Source organism: Mustela nivalis, assembly GCF_964662115.1.
Source record: "Mustela nivalis genome assembly, chromosome: 5".
NCBI lineage: Eukaryota > Metazoa > Chordata > Mammalia > Carnivora > Mustelidae > Mustela > Mustela nivalis.
The window spans coordinates 15058102-15082677 of NC_139024.1; the positions used below are offsets into that span (position 1 = coordinate 15058102).

Consider the following 24576-nt stretch of genomic DNA (forward strand, 5'->3'; position numbering starts at 1 on the left):
GTCCATTTTCAAGCCTCATGTTGAAACGCTTTACAATTATTACATCAGTTTAGAATATATGACAGTTGGAGGCCTGGGAAGTTGGAGTTAGACAGATGATCCTTCTACCCTCAGGCGACGGGACATACTTCACTGGTCTCCGCGGGAAGCTGGATCCGGCTGATGAGGAATGCAATCTTCATACCCAGACAAGAGGTTCAGAAATAGGTTTCTGATATGAACCAAGTTCATGGTGTCGGATGGCCTTCAGAGGATGGGCTGAAGAGTGTGCATTCACGCATTCTATATGCTCCACTTCAAAATGATCCTTAAAAGGCCAGAAACTCAGAGAGAGGTCGGCTCGGACTCCATTTGCTTTGATCCTGCTCTAAAAGAGCTTTTACTGAACAAGGACTTGCCATTGCATTGTTTCGTGGGTCTTGAAATTTGTCATGGTTTCCTGTAGTGAACAGGTGTGTTGGCGAGCAACTTGTTTGTGTTACCTTGTGGCCCAAGTGGATTATGTGATCCCGGAGGGTCTGCTTGGAAGGGCCAAGTCCAAGGAAAATGCTACCTCGCACCAGCACACAGCCCCACGAGCACATGCGTGATACCCTTTCCCATCCTCCCAAGCTCTCCCTCTTTTAATATTTCTTTATTGGCCATGTACTTCCTTTTCTCTTTTTGACACTGGATGAGAAATAAATCTGAAACTTGGGAGGGAGGTTAGAAATTATTTTCTTTGAAATCTGGACCCCTGGTAACCTGCAAAGATTATGGGAAACCTAGCAAGGTGGTGACTTGCTTTTGGTTTAAAATCTTGCCATAGTGTAGAAGCTCTTCGGTTACTGGGGAGTATGTTTCAGAACACCCATAGAGTCGAAAGGAAGGCAACTTTGGTTTGTGAATGCTACTGGAGAGGGACAGGCCTATGGGCTTCCTAACTCAGCCCACTGCTGGGCCAGGGGGCTCAGCAGACGCCAACAATCCTACAGGGTTTGGTGGAATTCGGTACAGAATTTGGCAGATGAGAACGGGATGAGATGGTAGGGTGAATCAGATGTGAGGACTGGAGTATTGGTAAGAAGAACGGTCATCCATCCCTCCTTCATTCACCTACTCTACAAATAATCACTGAGCATTTTCAGTAAGGTCCTGAGTAGTGCTAGGTTCGACTTAGCAAACATCGCAGTCTTCTGCAGGAAGGAGACATTAAATACTTAATTATGCATGTAATTTATTACTTGTTATTGTGTTAAGTGCTGTGAAGGAGAAGCCTCAGTTGCTATGGAGAATAGCTCAAAGACAGCACTGTGGTCAATGGGGTTTTGATTGGTGAGGTTCTGCAGAAAATTAGAGGAAAATGAGTTAGGAAGACTTTGAAATCACAAATAGGAGAAGAGGGACAGGACTGCTAGGAAGGCACAAACACTGTCCACCCGGTGATTTTCTTCCTTGGCTCTGATGCCTCCTTCCACCTTGCCCAGCTGCCTCCTGCGGTGCCCTTGTCCTGCCTGCACGGAGGACATGCTGCCGGTGCTGGCGAGGACGCAGGACGAGCTCCTGTCATAAAGCAGATTAAGAACTCTATGTTTCAGAAGGAAGGGCTTCCGAAATGGGAGTCTACTCACATTCATCTGTCCTACAGAGCGTGCCGCGGACATCCTTATGCTCTTCTTGATAAGCCACTAGAGTTGCTAGGCACTGAGGTTTAAGGTTGGAAATCTGCCGTTAATCCGATCTATCCTGGACACAAAAGAGAGAAAAATTAATTCTAACAACTTGACTGTGGCTTGGTTTGTCTCTTTGCAAGGATTCTTGCTGGAAGGGGACACAGGATGGGATTTCTTTCTAAAGAGAAAGCTGGGGGCGCCTGGGTGGCTCAGTGGGTTAAGCCGCTGCCTTCGGCTCAGGTCATGATCCCAGGGTCCTGGGATCGAGCCCCGCATCGGGCTCTCTGCTCAGCAGGGAGCCTGCTTCCTCCTCTCTCTCTGCCTGCCTCTCTGCCTGCTTGTGATCTCTCTCTGTCAAATAAATAAATAAAATCTTTAAAAAAAAAAAAAAAAAAAGAGGGCGCCTGGGTGGCTCAGTGGGTTAAGCTGCTGCCTTCGGCTCAGGTCATGATCTCGGGGTCCTGGGATCGAGTCCCGCATCGGGCTCTCTGCTTGGCAGGGAGCCTGCTTCCCTCTCTCTCTCTCTCTCTGCCTGCCTCTCCATCTACTTGTGATTTCTCTCTGTCAAATAAATAAATAAAATTAAAAAAAAAAAAAAGTTAAAAAAAAAAAAAAGAGAAAGCTGGAAGGATTATACATGGCTAACATTTCCCTGCTGCCATTTTCTTTTTTTTAAATAAAGCAGGCCTCTCTTGAGACTTTGTCGCTCTCAGGAGTGTGTAAGCTGGACATCAGGGCTTCCTTCTTGCCATGGCATTTTTATGGAGTTTTCTTTGGGCTGAGCTAAGGGCCAGCCACCCTGGAAGAGAAGGCAGGGCTCTAGCACAACACACAAGCTATGTAGGTCACTCTCTCCCTCCCGCTTGTCCTTTGTTGGTTGGAGATCTTTTTTACAGTTAATGAAAACATCAGAAATCACTGAATTCTCATGTTAATCCTTGAAGACACTTACTATTCTGGCTATAAGATTATTTATATTCCACTTATTTTTGTGATGAACTTCCTGTCCCAAATGTAGTCAGAAGATTGTACTTGCATAACAAATGCATTCCAAGGACTGCTGGGAACTCAGTGATTCTGCTTTCGGCCTCTCCCTTCTTTCCGCACACTGAGGTTCAGGTTTGGGGTTTCCTGTTGCCTCTGCAGCCAGGAAGGAGTGCACAAACATAATATTCGGTTTCTGAAGTCTGAAAATTAGGATGTGAAAATCGAGAACCTAATAAACCGGACTCTTTAAGTACACTTTCAGTGGCCTTTGACTTAATGAAGAAATTAATCTTAATATTAAAATTAGCATCACTGTTCTTTAAAAGACTGGAATATCAAAAATGGAGTTATAATTTCCTTTCTCCGTGATCTCTAATCTTGATCCTCTGCCTCCATCCCAGAGGTAATTACTAGGTAAGTTTGGTGAGTATCCTTCAGACCATTAAAAAAATTGGGGGGGGGGTGCCTGGGTGGCTCAGTCAGTTAAGCATCTGACTCTTGATTTTGGCTCAGGACATGATCCCAGGGTCATGGGATAGAGCCCTGCCTTGAGCTCCACGCTCAGCAGGGAGTCTGCTTCTCCCTCTCCCTCGGCCCCTCCTGATCCCCCACTCTCTCTCTCTCAAATAAATAAATCTTTAAAAATATTTTTCATTTTTACTTATACCTGTAGAAGATATATTATTTTAACATATATTCTTAACCATAAATAGTATGCTAGTTTTGCTCTCATTTATTTTAAAAACAGTATGTTTTTAAGATCTATTCATATTATAGCCCTAAGTAGATTCAGTTTGATTCTTTTCTTTTTCGATTCCCATCTTACAAATAGACTACACTTGACCAATTCCTGTATTAATAGACACCACAAACCATGAACATTCGCGTGGAGTTAGAATTGCACCTCTGGGCTACACACTAAGTGCCTCCTACACTGGCAGGGCCATTACCCACGTCCATTCATTAAACCTACCTAAACATATGTTTTAAATTGTACACTACAGAAGAGCAATCATTGCTTCCAGACCTACTTCCAGTTGTTTGTTATTTGCAAATAGAATTTGCTTTTCAGGCCTTAATTGCCTCATTTGCAGGTGAGGGGGTAAGAACAGTCCCCACCCACTTGTGATGAATTGTGAAGAGTGAACAGAAGGGCCCCTGGGTGGCTCAACTGGTTAAGCATCTGGCTGGGGTCCTGATACCAGCATCCTGGGAGCCAGGAGTCTGCTCCTCCCTCTCCCTCTGCCCCTCCCCGTCACTCATGCTCTCCATCTCTTTCTCAAATAAATGATAAATAAATAAATATACAAATAAATACTGTTTTATTTATAAACAAATAATATATATAAATAAATATATTAATTAATTAATTTAAATAAATAAAACAGTGAATGGAAATCATTCCCAACTCAGTGAATATTAGTTAAGATTATATATACATCATACACACACACATACACACACACATATTTTGTATGTATACATATTTTATATATATATGCATTATATATAATTGTGTTATATATATGTAGGGTTTTTAGAACACACACACACACATACGTATCTATTAGAGTTATATCAGGATTAGTACTTGAAGCAAACCTCCCAAAGTTTTGGCATCTCAGTTTTTCTAACTCCGCTCCTCCCCACCCAATGAAAACAAGACTCAATTTCTTTTAACAGAGCACCAGGACTAAGGGTATTTTGGAATACTGTATTTTTTTCAACAGAGATTCTGAATTAGAAAGATTTTTATTTTTTCCCAGTGGGGTTAACATACAGTGTTCTGTTAGTTTCAGGCGTACAATACAGCGACTCAACATTTCTGTGCATTACTCCGTGCCCATCATGTGAGCATCCTCTTAACCCCCGTCACCTATTTCGCCCATCCCCCACCCACCACCTCCAGTAACTGCCAGTTTTTCTCTATAGTTAAGAGTAGGGTTTTGGTTTGTCTTTGTTTTTCCTTTGTTCTGTTTCTTGAATTCCACATATGAGTGAGATCATGTGGTATCTGCCTGTCTCTGACTGACGTACTTCACGTAGCATAATACTCTCTAGTTCCATCTGTGTTGTTGCAAATGGCAAGATTTCAGTCTTCTTTGTGACTGAATAATATTCCACTGTATCTATGTCCACCACATCTTCGTTATCCATTCATCTGTCGATGGACACTTGGGCTGCTTCTATAATTTGGCTACTGTAGATAATGCTGCTATAGACATGGCGCACATACATCCTTTTGAATTAGTGTGCTGGTATTCTTTGGGTAAATACCCATTACTACTATCACTGGATCATAGGGTAGTTCTATTTTTAATTTTTGGAGGAACCTCCATACTGTCTTCCGCAGTGGCTGTGCCAATTTACATTCCTGCCAACAGTGCAAGAGAGTTTCCTTTTCTCCACATCCTTGCCAGCACTTGTTGTTTCTTGTATTTTTTGTTTTAGCTGTTCTGACAGGTATGATGTGATCTTATTATAGTTTTGATTTGCATTTCCCTGATGATGAGGCTGAGGACCTTTTCATGTGTTTGTTGGACATCTGTATGCCTTCTTTGGAGAAATGTTTATTGTGTTTTCTGCCCATTTTTAAATTAGATTATTTGGTTTTTGGGTGTTGAATTGCGTAAGTTCTTCATATATTTTAGATACTAACCTTTCATCAAATATGTCATTTGCAAATATCTTCTCCCACTCAGTAGCTTGCTTCTTTGTTTTGTTAGTTTCCTTCACTGTGCAGGAGCTTAATATGGTGTAGTCCCACTAGTTGATTCTAGCATTTGGTTCTCTTGCCTGGCAGAGACATGTCCATAAATATGTAGCTGAAGCCAATGTCCAAGAGATTACTACCTACGTTTTCTTTCAGGAGCTTCATGGGTTCTAGCCTCATATTTAGGTATTTTATCCATTTGGAGTTTATTTTTGTGTATACTGTAAGAATGTGGTCCAGTTTCATTTTGTTTTAATATTTTTATTTATTTATTTGACACACACAGAGAGAAATCACAAGTAGGCAGAGAGGCAGGCAGAGAGAGAGAGAGGAGGAAGCAGGCTCCCTGCTGAGCAGAGAGCCCAATGCGGGGCTCGATCCCAGGACCCTGAGATTATGACCTGAGCCGAAGGCAGAGGCTTAACCCACTGAGCCACCCAGGTGCCCCAGTTTCATTCTTTTGCATATAGCTAGCTGTCTAGTTTTCCCAATACCATTTAATTAAATTGTGTGGGTTTTTTTTAATTACGTGCTTAAAAAAAAAATCATTGCGATCATGCTAGAACTCTAATTTTATACTTTATCTTCTTCAGTAGATATTAATGTTTCCCCAAACATTCTTTAAAATATTAAAACCTGGGGCGCCTGGGTAGCTCAGTGGATTAAGCCCCTGCCCTTGACTCAGATCACGGCCTCAGGGTCCTGGGATCGATCCCCGCACTGGGCTCTCTGGTCAGCGGGGAGCCTGCTTCTCCCTCCCTCTCTGCCTGCCTCTCTGCCTACTTGTACTCTCTGTTTCTCTGTCACATAAACAAATAAAAAACCTTAAAAATAAAATAAAATATTAAAAGCTGTATAATATTCCTCATAAATTTGCAGTTTAACCTGACTATTCTCCTATATTTGGACATTTAGTTATTTTTTCCTGTCACTATTATAGATTTATTAGAATTCTGATTGTTTCCTTAGGATAAATTTCTGGGAGGGAAACAACTGGGTTAACGTAAATAAAAATTTTAAAGATTTTGGTACACAGTCTATAAAAAGTAGTACCAACCTAATTCCCAGCAATAATTTATTACAACATTCTCATGGCATTGGGAACACAGCTTAACCAGTCCCTTCTCAAAATTTTCTATATCACTTTGAAGATGCCTGCATTTTAATATTTATGATATGAATAATAACAATAGTAATATTAGCCATCATTTTTTTGAGGTCTTGATATAAACAGGCACAATATAAGCACTTTACTAACATTACTGCAGTCAGCCCTTAGAACAGTCCTTACAAAGGGTGTGGAGCCCCAGCTTGCCCAAGGACACACACATAGTGAGTGACCGAAACGGACTTCAAACTCCTAAGTCTATCTAACTCTAAATCCATGCTTTCATCCTGGGGTCTGCAAATGTTTTTGTTTGTACAATCTATCAGTATGAATTTATGGAATTAATTCAATATTTACTTATGTATAAATGGCTAACAAGTACTACTATGCAGATTAGGCACATTACCAAATATACACAAAAATACAAATAAAGATGAGATTACTATAAATAAAAATTGAAATATTTTCTTACTGAATCTCTCATAAATAACTTTCTGCACCTCCTGTAGCCATCAACCCACTTTGGAGAGCACAGCCCTTACCAGCTGCGCTTGTTCTTAGGCCTACCTCCTGAATAAAAGCTCCACCAGGGCAGACCCCATGTCTGTTCCCCAGCACTGCATCCCCCGTGTCTGCAACAACTCTGGGCACAGAGCTGGCACTCATGAAACACATGTTGAGTATTAATAATTGAATGAATGATTTGGGTACAAGGTTGTGGGTTGGAAGGCAAAAACCTAGAAATTAATTATATTTGTATCCCTAGTGCCAGGTACCTTTCCTAGGATATGACAAGCACCTCCATAAATGTCTGTTGAATGGAGACCCACTCAGTATTTTTTAAATGTTTTGTTAAATAGATGGATGGAGGAGTAGATGAACAACAGAATGAAAATGCTTCTTCCCTTTTGTTCACATCTCTAAGGTCAGCATAAAAATAAAAAACATAAAAATACCTACTTGAATTTATTTACTTATTTATAAAAACACCTAACTAGCCCTAAACCATGGCCCCTATTAAGAAGTACAGGCGAGGGGCACCTGGGTGGCTCAGTGGGTTAAGCCGCTGCCTTCGGCTCAGGTCATGATCTCAGGGTCCTGGGATCGAGTCCCACATCGGGCTCTCTGCTCAGCGGGGAGCCTGCTTCCACCTCTCTCTCTCTCTCTCTGCCTGCTTGTGATCTCTGTCTGTCAAATAAATAAATAAAATCTTTAAAAAAAATTAAAAAAAAAAAGAAGTACAGGCGAGGGACACCTGGATGGCTGCCAGTTAAGCATCTGCCTTTGGCTCAGGTCATGATCCCAGAATCGTGAGATCAAGTCCTACATCAGATTCCTTGCTCAGTCTGGAACTTGTTTCTCCCTCTGCCTGCTAATTCCCCTGCTTGCGTGCACTCTCTCTCTCTCTCACTCTCTCTCTCTGACAAGTAAGTAAATAAAATCTTAAAAAAAAAAAAGACAACTAAAAAAGAAAAAGAAATAGAGATGGGATTTCCCTCACCTCTTGTAAAAATAGAGAATAATACACCTCATAGTTTTAAATTAGCCCTTGCTAGAGATCAACCTAGAATAGAGATTGGAGCTTTAGAAGAAACCAGAGAGGGCAGGAGACAGTTGACCAAGACACCCTGGGAAGGAAAGACCATGAACTGTTCAGCCACATCTTGTTAGGTAAGGATAAAAGTATAACACATTTGTAAAATGCTTCCCTTGAAGGAACTAAAACTATAAATCTTAATCCTTGTTAGGATGAAGGTCCAAAGCTAATAAATTTGCAATTATTTCTCTAACTCGTCCTGCCTTTAGAAGCTTGTTAGGGCCTGAATGACCAACAGCCAATCTTGGTCTCAAGGTTTTAGACTAGAGGTACAAGGTTTTACAGATGGGAAACGCCATCAGTCAACTCTGTAACTTCAGCATCTTTACTCTGTAACCTCACTGTTACATGTCACTTAAATGCACTCGTTAGTACATTAAGGTGGTTTGTCTTGCCTTTTCCTTCAGATACGACTGTAAACCCGGTCACTGGGGACATGGTGGTGAACAAAACAGGCATTTCCTCCCTCGTGTGGATCTCATGGTCTCACTGGGAAAGAGATATGAAATAAAAAACCATATAAATAATAGTTATAATATGAAGGATACAGACGGGGTGCCATGAAATCAAATAACACAAGAACTCATTTAGATGAGTAATAGATGATGTAATAAGTCATTAAAGTAGCATAAATGTGGCACTTCTCTCTGTAGCTCCTCTCCGCTTATTCCCATTCACCTCACGAGAATGTAAACTCCATGAAGGTACAAGTATCATTATTTACAGCCACCAGATAATAAATACTTATCATGTTAGGTCTGTGTTAAGCATGATTTAAATACTATGTGTTTTTATTTTGGTTTTTTTTTTGTTTTTTATTTACTTGACAGACAGAGATCACAAGTAGGCAGAGAGGCAGGCAGAGAGAGAGGAAGGAAAGCAGGCTCCCTGCTGAACAAAGAGCCCGACGCGGGGCTCGATCCCAGAACCCTGGGATCATGACCCGAGCCGAAAGCAGAGGCTTAACCCAATGAGCCACCCAGGCGCCCCATAAATACTATGTTTTTTTTTTAATTCCAAGACCAACTGTTTGAAGCTGTTACTACTATCTATAACAAGGAAATTTAGTTTCAAAAAGGAAAAAAATCTGATCAAATCTTACAGCTGTAGACTTCTGACTCCTCCCCTCCCTGCGCCTCCCCTCTTTTCCTGTCTGCCAAATGAATAAATAAAATCTTTAAATAAATAGATAAATAAATAAATTGTAGACTAGAGAACAGTCCGTGCTGGAGAATCTTTTTCCCACTTGAAAGGGGATGCGTGGCTCCAGTCCCAGAAGGAGGAGACATGACCGGCGCTTAGGTGTTGCTGGCCCTCTTGGGAACTAACACCTGAGAGGAGTGGGAAGGATAATAAAAACCCCAGCTACCTTCCTGGCTTCCCAGGATGGCGCCCCCGCAGACGGACGCCCACTGGAGAGCCCTACAGGCAGCAGAGTAGCTCCTGGGAGTGGACCGAGAGCAGGGATTGAGGGACGTGCCCATGGGGCCCACAGGCGGCTCTGCCTTCTGTATTCACTTCTCAAGCAGGGAAGCGACACCCTACCCTGGTTCCCCATCTCCCCAAGAAAACCAAAAAGGGGGACATAGATCAGGCCACAGATGTAAAGGGACTTGGGATAGGAATAAGCGACCTGCTGCACGGCTGGGTCTTGAGAGGCCAGAGCAAAGCTGAGGACGTCAGCAGAGACCCACGTCCAAGTCCCCAAGGGAAGTCGGAGCCAGGGCTGCAGAGGACAGTCACCAGCCCAAATGGGCCTACCCCCCCCCTTGCCCCCCACCACCGGGTCCCAAGAGGCTCAAAACCACACCCATCCCCACCCACAGAAACTTGGTTTACCTAAGGGAGAGAGGGAGTGAGGTAAACACTGGAGTAAGTTGCCCTGAATTGACAAGATGGTCTTTTTGGTCTAAAGGGAGGAAACAGTGTCTCCTGAGTTAAGCTCAGTTGTTGAAAAAAGTTTCATTTTTGCCAGCCTCGGTTACATGCTGTATACTCACTCCCTGTGAACTCTCTGTACTCGAGGCACTCACCAGAGGAAGTTAACTATTGTCTGCTCAGTAACCACCTCCCCCCCAAAAAAGTTAAATTTAAAAAAATCCAAATATGGCAGCCAGAAATTAATAGAAACAGGTTAAGTTGATATTGCTCAGGTTCTACAAATTATAGGGGCAGAACACATTTCTCCAGAGAAGTCACATCTTTAAAGCACAGGTCAATGTACTTCAGCTTCGAGAATGAGTGTTGCGAGAAACCACCACATGAAGAAAGGCGCTGCTTTGAAGACACCGCCCATTGTGTACCATCATAACACTTCACATTTGTCCGGAAGGTCGTGGCCGGAAGTGGGGAGGGCTGGGGGCAAGTTGTGAGAATAGGAGTGGGTAGGCTAACTTTAGAACACTGACTATATCAGGTGGGCGGTTGGGAAAAACACACACACACACAAACTGGGTGGCCTCAAAGACAGATGTTTGTTCCCCACAGTCTGGGGAGGCTCGGAAATCCAAGATCAAGGTGCCAGGTGATTTGGCTCCTGGGGAGAACTCTCTTCCCAGCTTGCTGATGGCCATCTTCTCACTGTGTCCTCAAAGAATATAGAGATGTCCAGTCTCTTCCTCTTCTTAGAAGGACACCCATCCCATCACAGGGGACCAGCCTCATGACCTCATCTAAACCCAGTTACCTCCTGATGGCCTCCTCTCCAAATACCAGCACACTGGGGGTGAGAGCTTTGCCGTGTGAATTTGGGAGGGACACAAACATACATCAATGCACAATAGACTGCACGTTGAATTGCCCAAGGTGGGAACAGGGGAATCCAAAGTGGAAGTGGTTGTGGGGTACTGGGCATGGAAGCAGTTGATTCACATTTCGCAGTCATCAGTGATGTCTACCTGATTTCTTCCTACTTTCTAATAATCCAGATCCACATCTGCTGATGCCAAGGGTGGAAGCTTCCAGAAAGCTCTGGGGAGAACAGTTCTACGTATACTGCTCTCTTCTCCTCTGCCGTTGATTTACCTGATGACTCCACTGTCTTTGTATTTTCCAGAATGATTAAAAAAAATCTGGTCTTATACCCAGCACTGTTGGGAAATGATGCCGTTTTTTACTTTTCCTGTCTCTGAATGCGGCTCAGAGAAGCAGCAGACGTAAGCACACAAGCTTGGTCTACTCTTGAGTGAAAAGCCCAGATCAAGTACTAATGCTCCAAAGAGGACACTGAGGCCTGGAAGGGTTCAGGGATGGTCATAAATTCTCAGCTTTATAAAACAGCGGGGCTCACTTAATGTCATATGTTCTCACTATTTTATATATGTTTCTGGTATAAAATATTTTGGAAATTTTGATTAGTTTATTAATATTTCTTGGAAAACTTGAGGTGCAAATGAACCTGACAACATAGAGACCAGACCTGGAAAGATGAATTCAGCTCATTTCAGTCAATGATATCCAAGTCTCTTCATTCCAAGGTTAATATTCTTCTGAGGCCAACAAATATTTGGTCAATAAATGAATAAAATGATGAGTAAACAATTTTCTTAATAGATGCCCTTCACAGGAAGAATTCATTCCCTTCGGATCTTTTCTGTGTTCTCATCTGCTTCCCCTCAACCATCACATGGTCAAAGTCAATGTTTTAAAAATTCTTCTTCACACTCTCCATGGAAAACCTCTTATTTCAATGGATGTCTTTAAAAAAAAAAAAAAAGGCAAAAAAAAGAGAGAGAGAAAAGAAACAAAAAAAAACCCCTCATTTCTCTGGCCTTCATTTATGACTTTCAAGAACCACCTATGTACTGAGGAGCCCCAAATATATGATGATCCCAACCTGAAGCCTCTCTGTTGGGCTCAGGATCTACATCTAACTGGCCAGCAGGTATCACCCAGACAGCCAAGACACCTCCCACCCAACATGTCCAACACTGAACCCTGAACTCATGCTACTTTCCAACCTGTTCGTTCTCCATTTCAGCGAATGACAACAAACACCCACCCCGTTCCTTGAACCAGAAGCCCATACTTTACATTGTCTCTCTCTCCTTCCAGTTCCAATGCCTCCATCTTAATTCTCACACCTAAGTCACTGTTCCCTTTCCATGTCCATCGTGCCTACAAGGTCACCTAGACTACCACAATAGCCTCCAGAGTGTCTCCCCAACTTCAGACTTATCCCAACCTTCACCCTCCCCCCGTCCAAAGGAAAATATATATATATATTTTAAAGTAAGCTCTAGCCTAACATGGAGCTCAAACTCGGGATCCTGAGATCAAGAGTCACATGCTTTATGCCGTACCCCGAAAGGGATCTTTTTTAAATGCAGAACTAGTCGATATATCCCAAGACTTAAAATTCTCCAGGGGTATCCCTCGCCCTTAGGGCACAGTCCAAACTCCTGTAACGTCCTGTATGATCTGACCCTTGCCTACTTCACCAGCTTCTGCGCCCATGACTTCTCACCTCACTGTGCTCTCCAACCACACTCCGGCCACGCTGGCCTTCTGCAGATGCCTGAGTGGACTTGGCTTCCTGCTCCTCCACCCATGCTTTGTGGTGTGGAGAAAATGTATCCAACACAATCACCCTGATCCTTTGCCTTGCTAACTCTTACCTTCCAAAGCTCAGCTTAAAATTCACTTCCTGGGAGAAGACTGCCCTGAACACCATATCTGGGGAACACCTTTTTTTATTAATTAGTTTCAGAGGTAGAATTTAGTGATTCATCAGTTCCATGTAATACCCAGTGCTCACGGCATCAAGTGTCCTCCTCAATGTCCGTCACCCAGTTATCCCACCCCCCACCCACCACCCCTGCAGCAACCCTCAGTTTGATTCCTAGAGCTCAGCATCTCTTGGGATTTTTCTCCCTACTTTCATCTTGTTTTTCCTTTCCCTTATGTTCATGTTTTGTTTCTCTGCATAGAAGTGACATCATACGATATTGTCTTTCTGGGACTGACCTTATTTCACTCAGCACAATACTCTCTAGGTCCATCTGCATCATTGCAAATGGCGAGATAGCGCTCTTTCGGACGGCTGCGTAATATCCCATCGTGTATACACACCACCTCTTCTTTATCCATTTATCTGCTGGTGGACATCTGGGCTCTCTCCATAGTGTGACTATTGTGGACATTGCTGCTATAAACATTGGGGTGCACGTGCCCCTTCAAATCACCATGTTTGTATCCTTTGGATAAATACCTGGTAGTACAGTTGCTGGGTCATAGGGTAGTTCCATTTTTAACTTTCTGAGGAACCTCCATACTGTTTTCCAGAGCGGCTGCCCCAGCTTGCATTCCCACCAACAGTGTAAGAACGTTTTCAGGGAACACTTTTGCTCCTCACCTGACTTGACCTCCCTTTGGCACATGCCACACAAAGCACACTCTCCTTGCATTCTCCTCACACCTCTTCCTCTGCTCTCTGCATGGCTCCCTCCTCTGACTTACCTGGCCCTCCCCTCTCAGTCCCTCTTGAAGCTCCTCCTCCTTCACCACTTCTTAACTTGTTATTTTTTGGGGTTCTGTCCTCAGCCCTCTGTCACTGGAGACACCTTCTCTGGCCAACTTCCTGCCCTGTTGAGATTTCAGCCATTCCCAGCGTCTGATGGCCCCCAAACCTGCACCTCTAGCTAGAGACGCCCATTTCCAACCGTCTACTGAACATCACCGCATGTCCAGCTGGGGCTTCAAAGCCAACATCATCTCCCCGCCAGAAGCCAAACTTGCCCAGCTCCATCCTCACCCCTGGTCTACCATAACGCCCATATAATTGTTCTTGTATTTCCTGCAAGATCCTTACCTGACACCATGTCTTTACTCCAGGCATGCTTTCTGCCACCCTTTCTTAAACTTGGATGTGTTACTATTCACCCTTTAGCTCAGCAGTTAGGAACAGTACCTTCTACTTTGTCACTCCATTCATAGCAGGCATATGTTTCTTAAGTTTCATTTCAAGGTGACAGAAAAGTTGCAAGAATAATCCAATTAACCCAAGTATACGCTTCCCTTGGATTCGCCAGCCGTGAGAACATTTTGCCACATCTGACTGATGCCTTTCTCCATGCGCTGATTACAAATATGACCGCTGAACCATGGGTAATTGGCCGACATCATGGCCCCTCACCCCTCAAAACTTCAGTACGTATCTCCAAAGAGCATGTTCATCCCTTTGCATAAAACAGTCAAATTTAAGGACTTTGACAATGACATCATAGCACTCACCGATTACCTTAGGATTGTTCCCAGGAGCCCCTGTACCTGCCTCACATGTGTTGTCAAGCACCTGTCGAGCAAAGGGTCCTCAGCCTCTCTCGGACTTTCCTAACATCAGTGACGAGATGAACAGACACACGGCTCCTAACGTGGTGCACTGAGAACCCAACAGCTCTCGTAGAGCATGACCATGGATGCCAGAAAGGATTCAGCTCCGTCTATGAGGGAATGCTGGACTGGACATACCCCAGCTGAGGGACGGTCTATGAGCTGGGTCCTTTCTAGGCACATTGCTCTCATTCCTGCCTAAGGGCCACTAGCTGCCCCTGTGATGACTGAGAACATTCCTTCTTGGGATCATTCACAACTCAGCACAAACCTCTCCTTAGGGCGCCCTCTCTACCCGCCCTATCCAAAGTAGACCTCACCCTCAGCCCAGCCCGCCTCGATCTTGATACCCTGCTTTAGCTTCTTGTTAAAGCATTTACCACTCTCTTTTTTACCCTAAATTACCTTGCTTACCTATTCACTTTTTTGTTATCTATTTCCCCCAAAAGAATACAACTTTTCTGAGAGCAAGACCTTATCTAAAACAGCGCCTGTTTGGGACACCTGGGTGGCTCAGTCAGTTAAGTGTCTGACTTTAAGTCAGGCCATGAGCCCAGGATCATGATCCTGAGGTCCTGGGACCAAACCCCACCTTGGGCTCCCTGCTCAGTGGGGAGCCTGCTTCCCCCTCCTCCCCATTCCTGCTCTCTCTCGCTCGCTCTCCCAAATAAATAAAATCTTAAAAAAAAAAAAAAAGGAAAGAATATCTGTATCTTCAGTTCCTAACAGAAAGCCTAGGATGCAGTGCAAGATTGCCAAAATAGGTGACGAGCACGACGTGTGACTCACTAAGCAGAATACTTGTGACTGGGGTTTCCTCCCAACTCCTCACTTTCGATCACTCCAAATGTTCACAGGATGTCAGCATCAAGACTTCCTCTTCCTATTCCATTTCTTTTACCCTGAGAGACTTAGGGAAATGTGACAATTATACTCAAATATAAATATGTGCACGAATAGTGAGGTTAAGCTATAATGGTCTGACCATGCTGAGAAATTAATTTCTGTACGAAGTTTAACAGGAAAGATTCAAGAAGGAAATCACAGGATAAATTCAAAGAAAAGGAAGTTATTTCAGTTGCTCGGGAATATAAGGTATATATTTGGTCTTGTAACCAATATTTAAGACATTTTATTCAAGCACTCTCTATACATGTCAAGAGAAAAGTCACGATCAATAGCTACACTAGTGTCAGTAAGAAAAATATGGTGCTCTTGGTCCCACTTCTGCAACGCCTTGGAAGTTCTCTGCCTTAGATCTAAGCCACCAAAGCACCAATTTCTAAAGGGAAAAAAAAAACTGGAAGCAAAACAAAGAGGGTTGAAAAAGCACACTTTGGGTAAAGTACATAGCATAAATAATTCCTAGTACAGCGATCATTACTCCCTTTTTCCAGTTAAGTTTGTCCTTGAACATAGAAGAAGACTTTATTATGAGTCAACTTAATTCAAGTACAAACCAAGAAGCACTCATTACTATTTCAAATACACCACACACTGTATTTGCTGACATTAACTAAACACATGCTCATTTTAAAATATGCAAACAAAAACGTGCCCTGCTTGGTGTCCAAAAAGCTTTCCTACTGGTCCTTAAAATGCTTTCTCTCAGGCTGCGTTCTAAAGCCAGGGGGTCAAAGAATGATTAGGTACCAGGAGAAACCAAGTGTTGGGAGTTAAAATCAACAAAGTGAGATACACAAATGAATCAACTGGTTATCATTTATTTTTTTTTCAAACACTTAATTCTGAAATCATTTTAGACTTAGGAGCGCCTGGGAGCGCCTGCCTGCCTTCGGCTCAGGTCATGATCTCAGGGTCCTGGGATCGAGCCCCGCATTGGGCTCTATGCTTGGCAGGGAGCCTGCTTCCTCCTCTCTCTCTCTGCCTGCCTCTCTGCCTACTTGTGATCTCTCTCTGTGTCAAATAAATAAATAAAACTTTAAAAAACAAAAAAAGTTTTTGAAATCATTTTAGACTTAGAGAAAAGTGGCTATATCTGTATATCCTTTACCCAGATTCCCCAACATTAATAACTACGATAAGCAAGGTACATTTATGAAAACCAGGAAACTAACATTGGTAAAATACTATTCACTAAGCTACCAGTCTTTCCACTAATGTTCTCTTTGTGGTCCAGAAACCAGTCTAGGTCCCCACATCGCATTTAGTGTTGTGTCTCCTTAGTGACCTTGACACTTTTGAGTACTGTCAGCTATTTTATAGAAAATTCTTCTAGCTGGGTGTGCTTAATGTTTTTTGATCAGACTGTCATCATTTGCTTTTGATAACAGAAAGTCCTTATTTATTTACAAGAGAAAAACATGTAATTACTGATCTAGTTCAACCCCTACCAATGGAGTACATTTTCTAGGATTTTTGTCCAATTAATTAATTCCTAGTCTAAAGTCATCTTTTTCCCTTGGACAAAGAGAAAAAGGCATCCTGTTAACTTCCACAGCCAAATCCCAAATATCTTATACACTTTCATTCTTCTTCACAATGACTTTACCAAGTCTGTGTCTTCAGTTTTTTTAGTAGCTCTCTTACCAAATTTTTGCCTGGTTGCTATTCAGATAGTAAGAGAGGTATGCTGAAGAAGTACTAGTCTAATTTGGGTTCATCTATATGTCCTTAAAGATTTTTGTTCCTGTCAATTTTTATCTTGCATATTTGAACACCAAGTATTGATGCCATGTTATTGCATATACATTTAGAATCCTGACACCTTCCTGTGAATGAAAATTTTTATTATTATTAGATAGCGAAATAATTTGTATTGTGACTCTCTTTACCTCCGGTAATGCATTTTTGCCTTAAAAGTATTATATCTAATCAGCTTTCTTTTGCTTATTTCTTGCCTGATGAATATTTTTTAAAAATTTATTTATTTATTTTAGAAAGAAAGACAGTTGGGCAGCAGAGGGTGGGGGCAGAGGGAGAGAAACATAAGCAGACTCTGTGCTAAGCCCAGAGCCCATGTGGGACTCGATCTCACGACACTGAGACCAGGACCTGACCCAAAACCAAGAGTCAGATGCTCAACCAACAGTGCCACCTAGAAGCCCCATGCCTGATGAACCTTTTTGTACACTTTGCTTTCAACTTCTCCATATACTTTTGTTTATATGTCTTTCATAAATACCATAAACCTAGATCAAAAAAAAAAAATCAATCCGACAATTTTGTCAGTTAACTGAGCATTTCGTCCATTCTCCTTTATGGTAATGCCTGCTATATTTATATTTACATTTATTTTCCCTGCTATATTTAGATTTATATTTCCACCGTCAGTTTGGGTTTTGTTTTTTTCACTACTTTTTCTGTTTCTTTTTCTCTTTCTTGGCTTTTTTTGGGAGCTTTGGGCTTTTTTCTTTATACCTAGAATAAGGAGGCTTCTAACTTAAATTCATATAAAGATGTGTGACTAGAGTCATATCTTTCCTTTTTTTTTTTTTCCTTTTTTTTTTAAGATTTTATTTATTTATCAGAGAGAGAGAGGGGGAGAGAGCGAGCACAGGCAGACAGAATGGCAGGCAGAGGCAGAGGGAGAAGCAGGCTCCCTGCTAAGCAAGGAGCCTGCTAAGCAAGGACGCTGGGATCATGACCTGAGCCAAAGGCAGCTGCTTAACCAACTGAGCCACACAGGTGTCCCGAGTCATATCTTTTCTTAAACTTGAGTTTGATTAGGAGGGAACAAAAGAGGAAACCAGAAGAGGGAAGAAATGATTCTTCAAAAAGTAGAAATGGAAGGGCGCCTGGGTAGTTCAGTCGATTAAGCATCTGCCTTAGGCTCAGGTCATGATCTCAGGGTTCTGGGACTGAACCCCACATGCTCCTCCCTCTTTCTCTGCACCTCCCCCTTCTCATATCTTCTCTCTTTCTCAAATAAATGACTATCTTTTTTAAAAAAAACTATTTTTAAAAAATATAAATGGATACCACCTCATACCCATTAGGATGGCTGCTATGAAAAGAAAAAAGATAAAAGGAGGGAAGCAGGAAAGAAAAATATAAGGGTGGACAAGGATGTACAGAAATTGCAATATTTGGGCATTGCTGATGGCAATGAAAAATGGTCTAGCTACTATGGAACCCAGGATGGTAGCGCCTCAAAAAATTAAAAATGGAATTGCCATTATCATCCAGCAATCCCAAAAGAATTGAAAGTAAGGTCGTGAGCTATTTGTGCAGCCACAATCAAAGCGAATTCACTAGAACCAAAAGGTGGAAACAAGCCAAGTGTCTATGCACAGATGAATGGATAAACAAAACATGATATACACATATAATGGAATATTATTCGGCCTTAAACAGAAATGAAATTCTGCCATGCTACAAGATGGATGAGTTTTGGGGACATTATACTAAGTAAATAAGGCACTCACAAAATGACACTCTATGATTCCCCTTACATGAGGTACCTAGTGTAGTCAAATTCAGAAACAGAAAATAGAATGGTGGTTTCCATTGCCAAAGGAGAGAAAGGAATGGGGAATTATGGGTTAGTGGGTACAGAGTCCCAGTTATGTGGGATGAAAAGGGTTCTAAAAATAAAAAAGAAAACAGTTCTAGACATGGACAGGGCAATGGTTGCAAAATAATAGAAAGGTAATTACTCCACTGTACCATGCACGTAATATGGGTAAGGTGGTCAAGTTTATGTTACATGTATTGTTTCATAATTTTTTAAAAATGGAAATAGTGGGGAAATAAAGGGAAAACTGACTTTCCTTCCTTCATCATTATTGATGACCATCTCCAGGGCCATTGCCCTGATGACCTACAGATGATACAGTTGATAAACGGAGTTGCTATTTATATTTTCTTCTCACAACAACCCCATCAGACAGTTAGTTCACCTGTTTCACAGAGAGGCAAGAAACTTGCTCAAAGTCCCAACAGTGCTATTTACTGGAGACTCCACTTTGGTTCAGGTCTTCTAGGTATGTGAAAACACTGAAAGAGCAAAGCCACAGGAAGTCTGTGCCCTCTGATCTCAAATGCAATCACTTCTTGCCAAAGGACTGCTGTAGCTTTTTGCTCACTGGTATTATTTTAATAATTTAGTAACATTTTTAGGCTTTCACACCTTCTTTCTGCTTTTTTCCCCATGCCTTATTTCAAATGCACAACAAAGTTACACTGTTCTGCTGGAAGTTCTACTTGTAAATTTCGTGAAAGCATGTTTCCCTCTTCCCTGCTTGAGCTGTTAAATTTCAAGTCATGTAACATTGCTCTCAGTATTCATCATGTTTTCTAGCCTAGTAAAGGTCTGCTTATGATTTGATGAGAGGCAAAGCCAACTTGAGAAAAATGCCACATTAAATCTGGGTCATGGGTGATACCCACGGAAGCCAACTGTTTCTGTATCTGTTTTTCTTGATTGTGAACTCTTGATTCTTCACTGAGAGCAGAAACTGTGAAATTCATTTTTTTAATCCTCAGTACCTCATACAAAGCCTCAATTACTGATTGCTGAGATGGTGACTGAGGTCTTATTAATGGAGGTGTCAGCGATGACAGGCGTGGAGTCGATGCCAAGTCAAATTCCAAAAGTTATAGAGAATAAGAATAGCTAATATTAATAAGCACTTACTCTCTCAGTCTGTTGGATGGATTAAATATATTAACTGTGAAATCCCAAAACTATCCTATGTGGTAAGGACTCTGATCCCATGACTTCGGATGAAGGAACTACAGCTCAGAGACATGAGTAATTTTTTTGCCCGTGTGTCATCACAGATAATAAGGGATATAATCAGGATTGCTTGAACCCAAAACTAGAACCTTTGGTCTCTGCAGCATTCTGTGTCCTCATAGAGTTGCACAGAATTGTATTTTAGTCTGTTTTTCAGTATATGATGGTGCAGTAGGAAAAGGACTAAACTTACAAAAGAAACATATTTAAGTCCCAGCTACAGCAGTTGCTAACTAAGCAAACCATTTTCACATCCATATAATGGGAAATTCTTACTTTGCCTACCTGAGTTATAAGATTGTCTCAGATGAAGTATTTAGCAAACCGAAAAATTAACTTTAATAAATGCTGCTCTATCAGTTTCTACTTCTAGTGTAAGATTTAGGTCTTTCGGGTCAATTAAAATCTTGGATTTGGTGAATATTTTCCTCTTTTTTAAAAAAGATTTCATTTATTTATTTAGAGGGAGAGCATGTGTGTGCAGGGGGAGAGGTGCACCAAGGGAGAGCCAACTCGGAGCTGAGCATGGAGCCCCACTCGGGTTCAATCCCATGACCCTAACATCACAACCTGAGCCAAAATCTAAGAGTTGGACACAATCAACTGAGCCACCCAGGCGCCCCTTTTATGTAGTTAGTAAAATTTATCTTAAAAATCTCCACATGCATCGATAAGATTATTCAATATGATCACATATTTATTGCCGAAACTTTTCTTTTTTCACTTTTACTATGGAAAACTCTGGCAAATACCACCAATCAGGATCACCAAAAGTGGGACAAAGTGACATCACATACCTCCTGGTGTGACACACTGAGACATACCACTTTATAGTATTTCTACCAAAAATCTAGTTATATGTGCTGCCAAAGTGAGCAGTCTACCAAAAATCTAATGAAAAACAATCAGATGAACTCATTCTCAAAACAAATGACCCAGACTCCATAAAAATATCAATATAATCAAAGACAAAGATTGAGGAACTATTTCAGGTTTACAGAGACTAGAGACACACAACTAAATATAAAGCACGATCCTGACATGCAAAAATATTCTGCAGTAAGTGGTATTATTGGGACAATTGGCAAAATTTTTGTAGCTAGTGTACATTAGGTAAAGTTACTGCAGCAATGTCAAACATTCTGGGTTTGATCACTGCATTTTGGCTGGAGAATGCCCTTGCTCTTAGGAGATACCTACTAGAATATTTGGGAATGAAGGGTCACAATGTCTATGATTCACTTTCAATTGTTTCTCCAAATTTAAATAATATAAAAATACTAAAAAACTTATGCATGGCTAGTATTCTTTTTTTAAGATTTATTTATTTGAGAGAGAGAGCACGAGTGGAGGAGGGGCAGAAGGAGAGAGAGACAGACTCCTCAAGCCGACTCTCACTGAGCACAATGATGTGGGGGGTTCCATCCTAGGACCCTGAGATGATTACTTGGGAAAATCGAGTGTCAGTGGCTCAGCAGACTGAGCCACCCAGGTGTCCCTGGACTAATATTCTTAATTCACAGAGGATACCATATCAGGATAAAATTTGCAAATGTCAAGTGGAAAAAAAAATACTTTTTATTTGCATAATATATTACTAATTTTCCTCAATAAGCCAGGAATCAAAGAAATCGAAATATAGGTCAAATATAAGGCAGCAATCAAAGCTTCTAAATATTAGCAGAATCCCTATAACGTTTTGGAGAATCCACCCCATGTTTTGAATCAAAGAGTGTCCCCAGAGATTTCTGTGGCAGTATGGTTAGGCTGAGGACAACTCTCAGGTCAGCAGCTCTGCAGGGCACAATCCCTTCCCTATCTCTGGCAACACCCCTAGTACACTGTGCCCGGTGGGACCCTGATGCCAGGTCCAAAATGGGATACTTAACCTGGGCTCAGCCAGCCCTAACTTCGTGTGTGTGTTTGTGTTACAACATATCCGACGCCCCAAGTCCCTAGTGCCTAAGGAATTGAGCAAATGGATCCAAGGACAGCTGAGTGACTGTTTCTACGGTGACCAGCAACAAAACGGCCAGCGACTTTGCTCAAGACCATCATTAACCCGACCACACCAGACTTTGAAGAAACTGCTCTCAATCACTACTTAGGCAAGGAGTGTAAGTTACACGAGGCGGGGGGCGTCGCGGGGCACCTACAGGAGCGGTCTTCCCAACTTCGCCGTTTACATGGTCCGAGAAGCAAACCGGTGCCCGCTAACACCCAGACGCACTTCCCCAACTCTCGCCCAGCCCATAACTTCCTAAAATTAACCGGCCGCTGGCAGTCCCCGCGCACCCCCAAGGCGGAGCCATACCCACCACGAGGCCCCCGCGCACTGGGAAGAAGTTTGCAACCGCCCGGCGGCCGTGCAGCCCCGGTGCTCGGTGCTCGGTGCTCGGTGCTCCGCGGCCTTCCGAACGAGCCCGGAGCGCGGCCGGCGGGCCGGGACGTACCTCGGGCGCGGGTGGCGAGGCGGGGCAGCGGCGCGGCAGGTCCCGGGTGGGCCCACGGCTCCCGGCGCGCTCCCAGCGCAGGCGGCGGGGGCGGGGAGCGCGTGGGGGAGCGCGTGCGGGGGCGGGGGCGCGTGCGGGGGCGGGGGCGCGCGCGTCTCCTGGGGCAACTAGTCAACAGGCGCGGGCGGCGCAGCCCCGACGCCCGCGGCGCTGGGGGGACCTGGAGGCCCGCCGGGCTGCGTACTCGTGGGGCGGCCCCGCAGCCTTGGGCCTCTGCGATGCGCCCCCGGCGTCGGACAGACCCGCATCCTCCCGACGGTGGCCTCCGGCGCGCGGGCGGCGCGGGCGGCTTCGGCGGCCCCGGCGGCCGGGTCTGGCCAGGCCTCACCTTGGCTGAGCCGCAGACACTCGCCAGAATGCCGGGGTTCCCGGTGGGAGAGGCCGGTCTTCACCGTAGAACTCCCCCGCGAGCGCGATTCCAGGTCTTGTCCTTCTGCCAGGCACGCACAAGTGACAGCGAGTGGTCGGTGTTATGGTCAACGTTACCGTGCTAGAGCACGAGAGCTCTAGGACTGCGCTGACACAAAGGTGAAGAGCATTTATTTAGCACCTACTGTGTGCAAACGCTCCGCTCCTTGGGGCTCCAGGGCCGGCTTCGAGGGCGTGTTGGCTGTGCGGTTGCACAGGCTCTGTACTCAGAAGAGTCCCGCGCTTGATTTAACGTTCCAGCCTTGACATTCCTAATGACTTTTGTACACCGGACCCTACACTTTCATTTTGTACTGGACTTTGCAAATTTTGTAGCTTGTCCTGGGGAGGGAGCCTTCTTCCTTCTTGCATTTGACCTTCTCAACAACCTGAAGGAAAATGTTAAGTGATAGTAATACTAGTGTTAGTTAGTATCACCCATTGTTTCTAGTTACTAAGTGCTTACATGTTCCTACCAGAGCTGCTCCAAGTGCTTTACGGGTGTGATCTCGTTGAATAAACAAGATTATAAAGCGGACATTAGAATAATCCATTTTTAAGATAAGGAAACAATCACAAGGGGATAAAATAAATTATTCATGCAGATACAGCTGGCCAGGGGCAGAATGGGGATCAAACCCAAGACGGTAAGACCCGAGCACAGAGAATCTGAGTATCCTGCCTAAGATCCCAGTCTTTGCAGCAGAACCTAAAAATGGAACCCCATTCACCTCCCTTGAAGGCCCTTGGTGAAACTGTGTGCTGTTCTAAAATTAAACAAAATCAGAAAGCAGCTCTCCTTGGATTCCATCCAGTGATCCCACATGCATCCATTATTGGCTGAGGATTTCTTGGCCTTGACACTGGTTTCTGTTTTTATAGCTACATATCCAATCCATAATCACTTCAAAGGCTTGCACTTGGAGCACCATTAAAAAAAAAAAAAAAAAAATCCTTAGGGGAAACTAAGGCTTTCAGAAATCTCCTATTAAACTATAGTATCATTTGTAATAATCATGTTTTCAAGTTGCATTTTTTCCTTGCAGTAGAATTATGACACACTTTTAAATTTTTCAATTAAAAATTTCCCTACCTGGGGAAACAAATACATAAATTGATGAAACCCCAAGGCAGCTGGCAGAGACCCAAGCTGAGGAAATCCCTTCTCTATTAACTCTACATCCAGTTGTTTCAGAATTCAATTTTATGAAGTCTAATTCTGGTCACTGTGGTCCACTTTGTAATTCTTCTTCTTGACAACACAAGACATGAACTCCCACAGTCTATTAAAAAGTCAGCATTGAAAAAATAAATTAATTAATTAATTTTAAAAACTCAGCATTGGTTGGGATGCTTAGCTAGCCCAGTTGGTAGGGCGTGCAACTCTTTCTCAGGGTTGTGGGTTTGAACCCATGTTGGGTGTGGAGGTTACTCAAAAATAAAAATCTTGGGGCGCCTGGCTGGCTCAGTGGGTTAAAGCCTCTGCCTTTGGCTTTGATCCCAGGGTCCTGGGATGGAGCCCCACATCGGGCTCTCTGCTCAGCAGGGAGCCACTTCCCCTTCTCTC

The 24576-nt window shown here is 43.1% G+C and overlaps 1 protein-coding gene across 1 annotated transcript in view; it reads right to left on the reverse strand.

Moving 5' to 3' along the window:
* Nucleotides 1-23993, reverse strand: part of CCDC170 (coiled-coil domain containing 170) — a 99559-nt gene extending 75566 nt beyond the window's left edge. The window contains exons 1-2 of the mRNA XM_082730076.1: nucleotides 22930-23993; nucleotides 1611-1725 (exon numbers count right to left, since the gene is read on the reverse strand). Of these exons, the coding sequence (XP_082586202.1) occupies nucleotides 1611-1643 (33 nt within the window). The 5' untranslated portion in view covers nucleotides 1644-1725; nucleotides 22930-23993. The remainder of the gene's footprint in view (nucleotides 1-1610; nucleotides 1726-22929) is intronic.
* Between the last annotated feature and the right edge of the window lie 583 nt (nucleotides 23994-24576).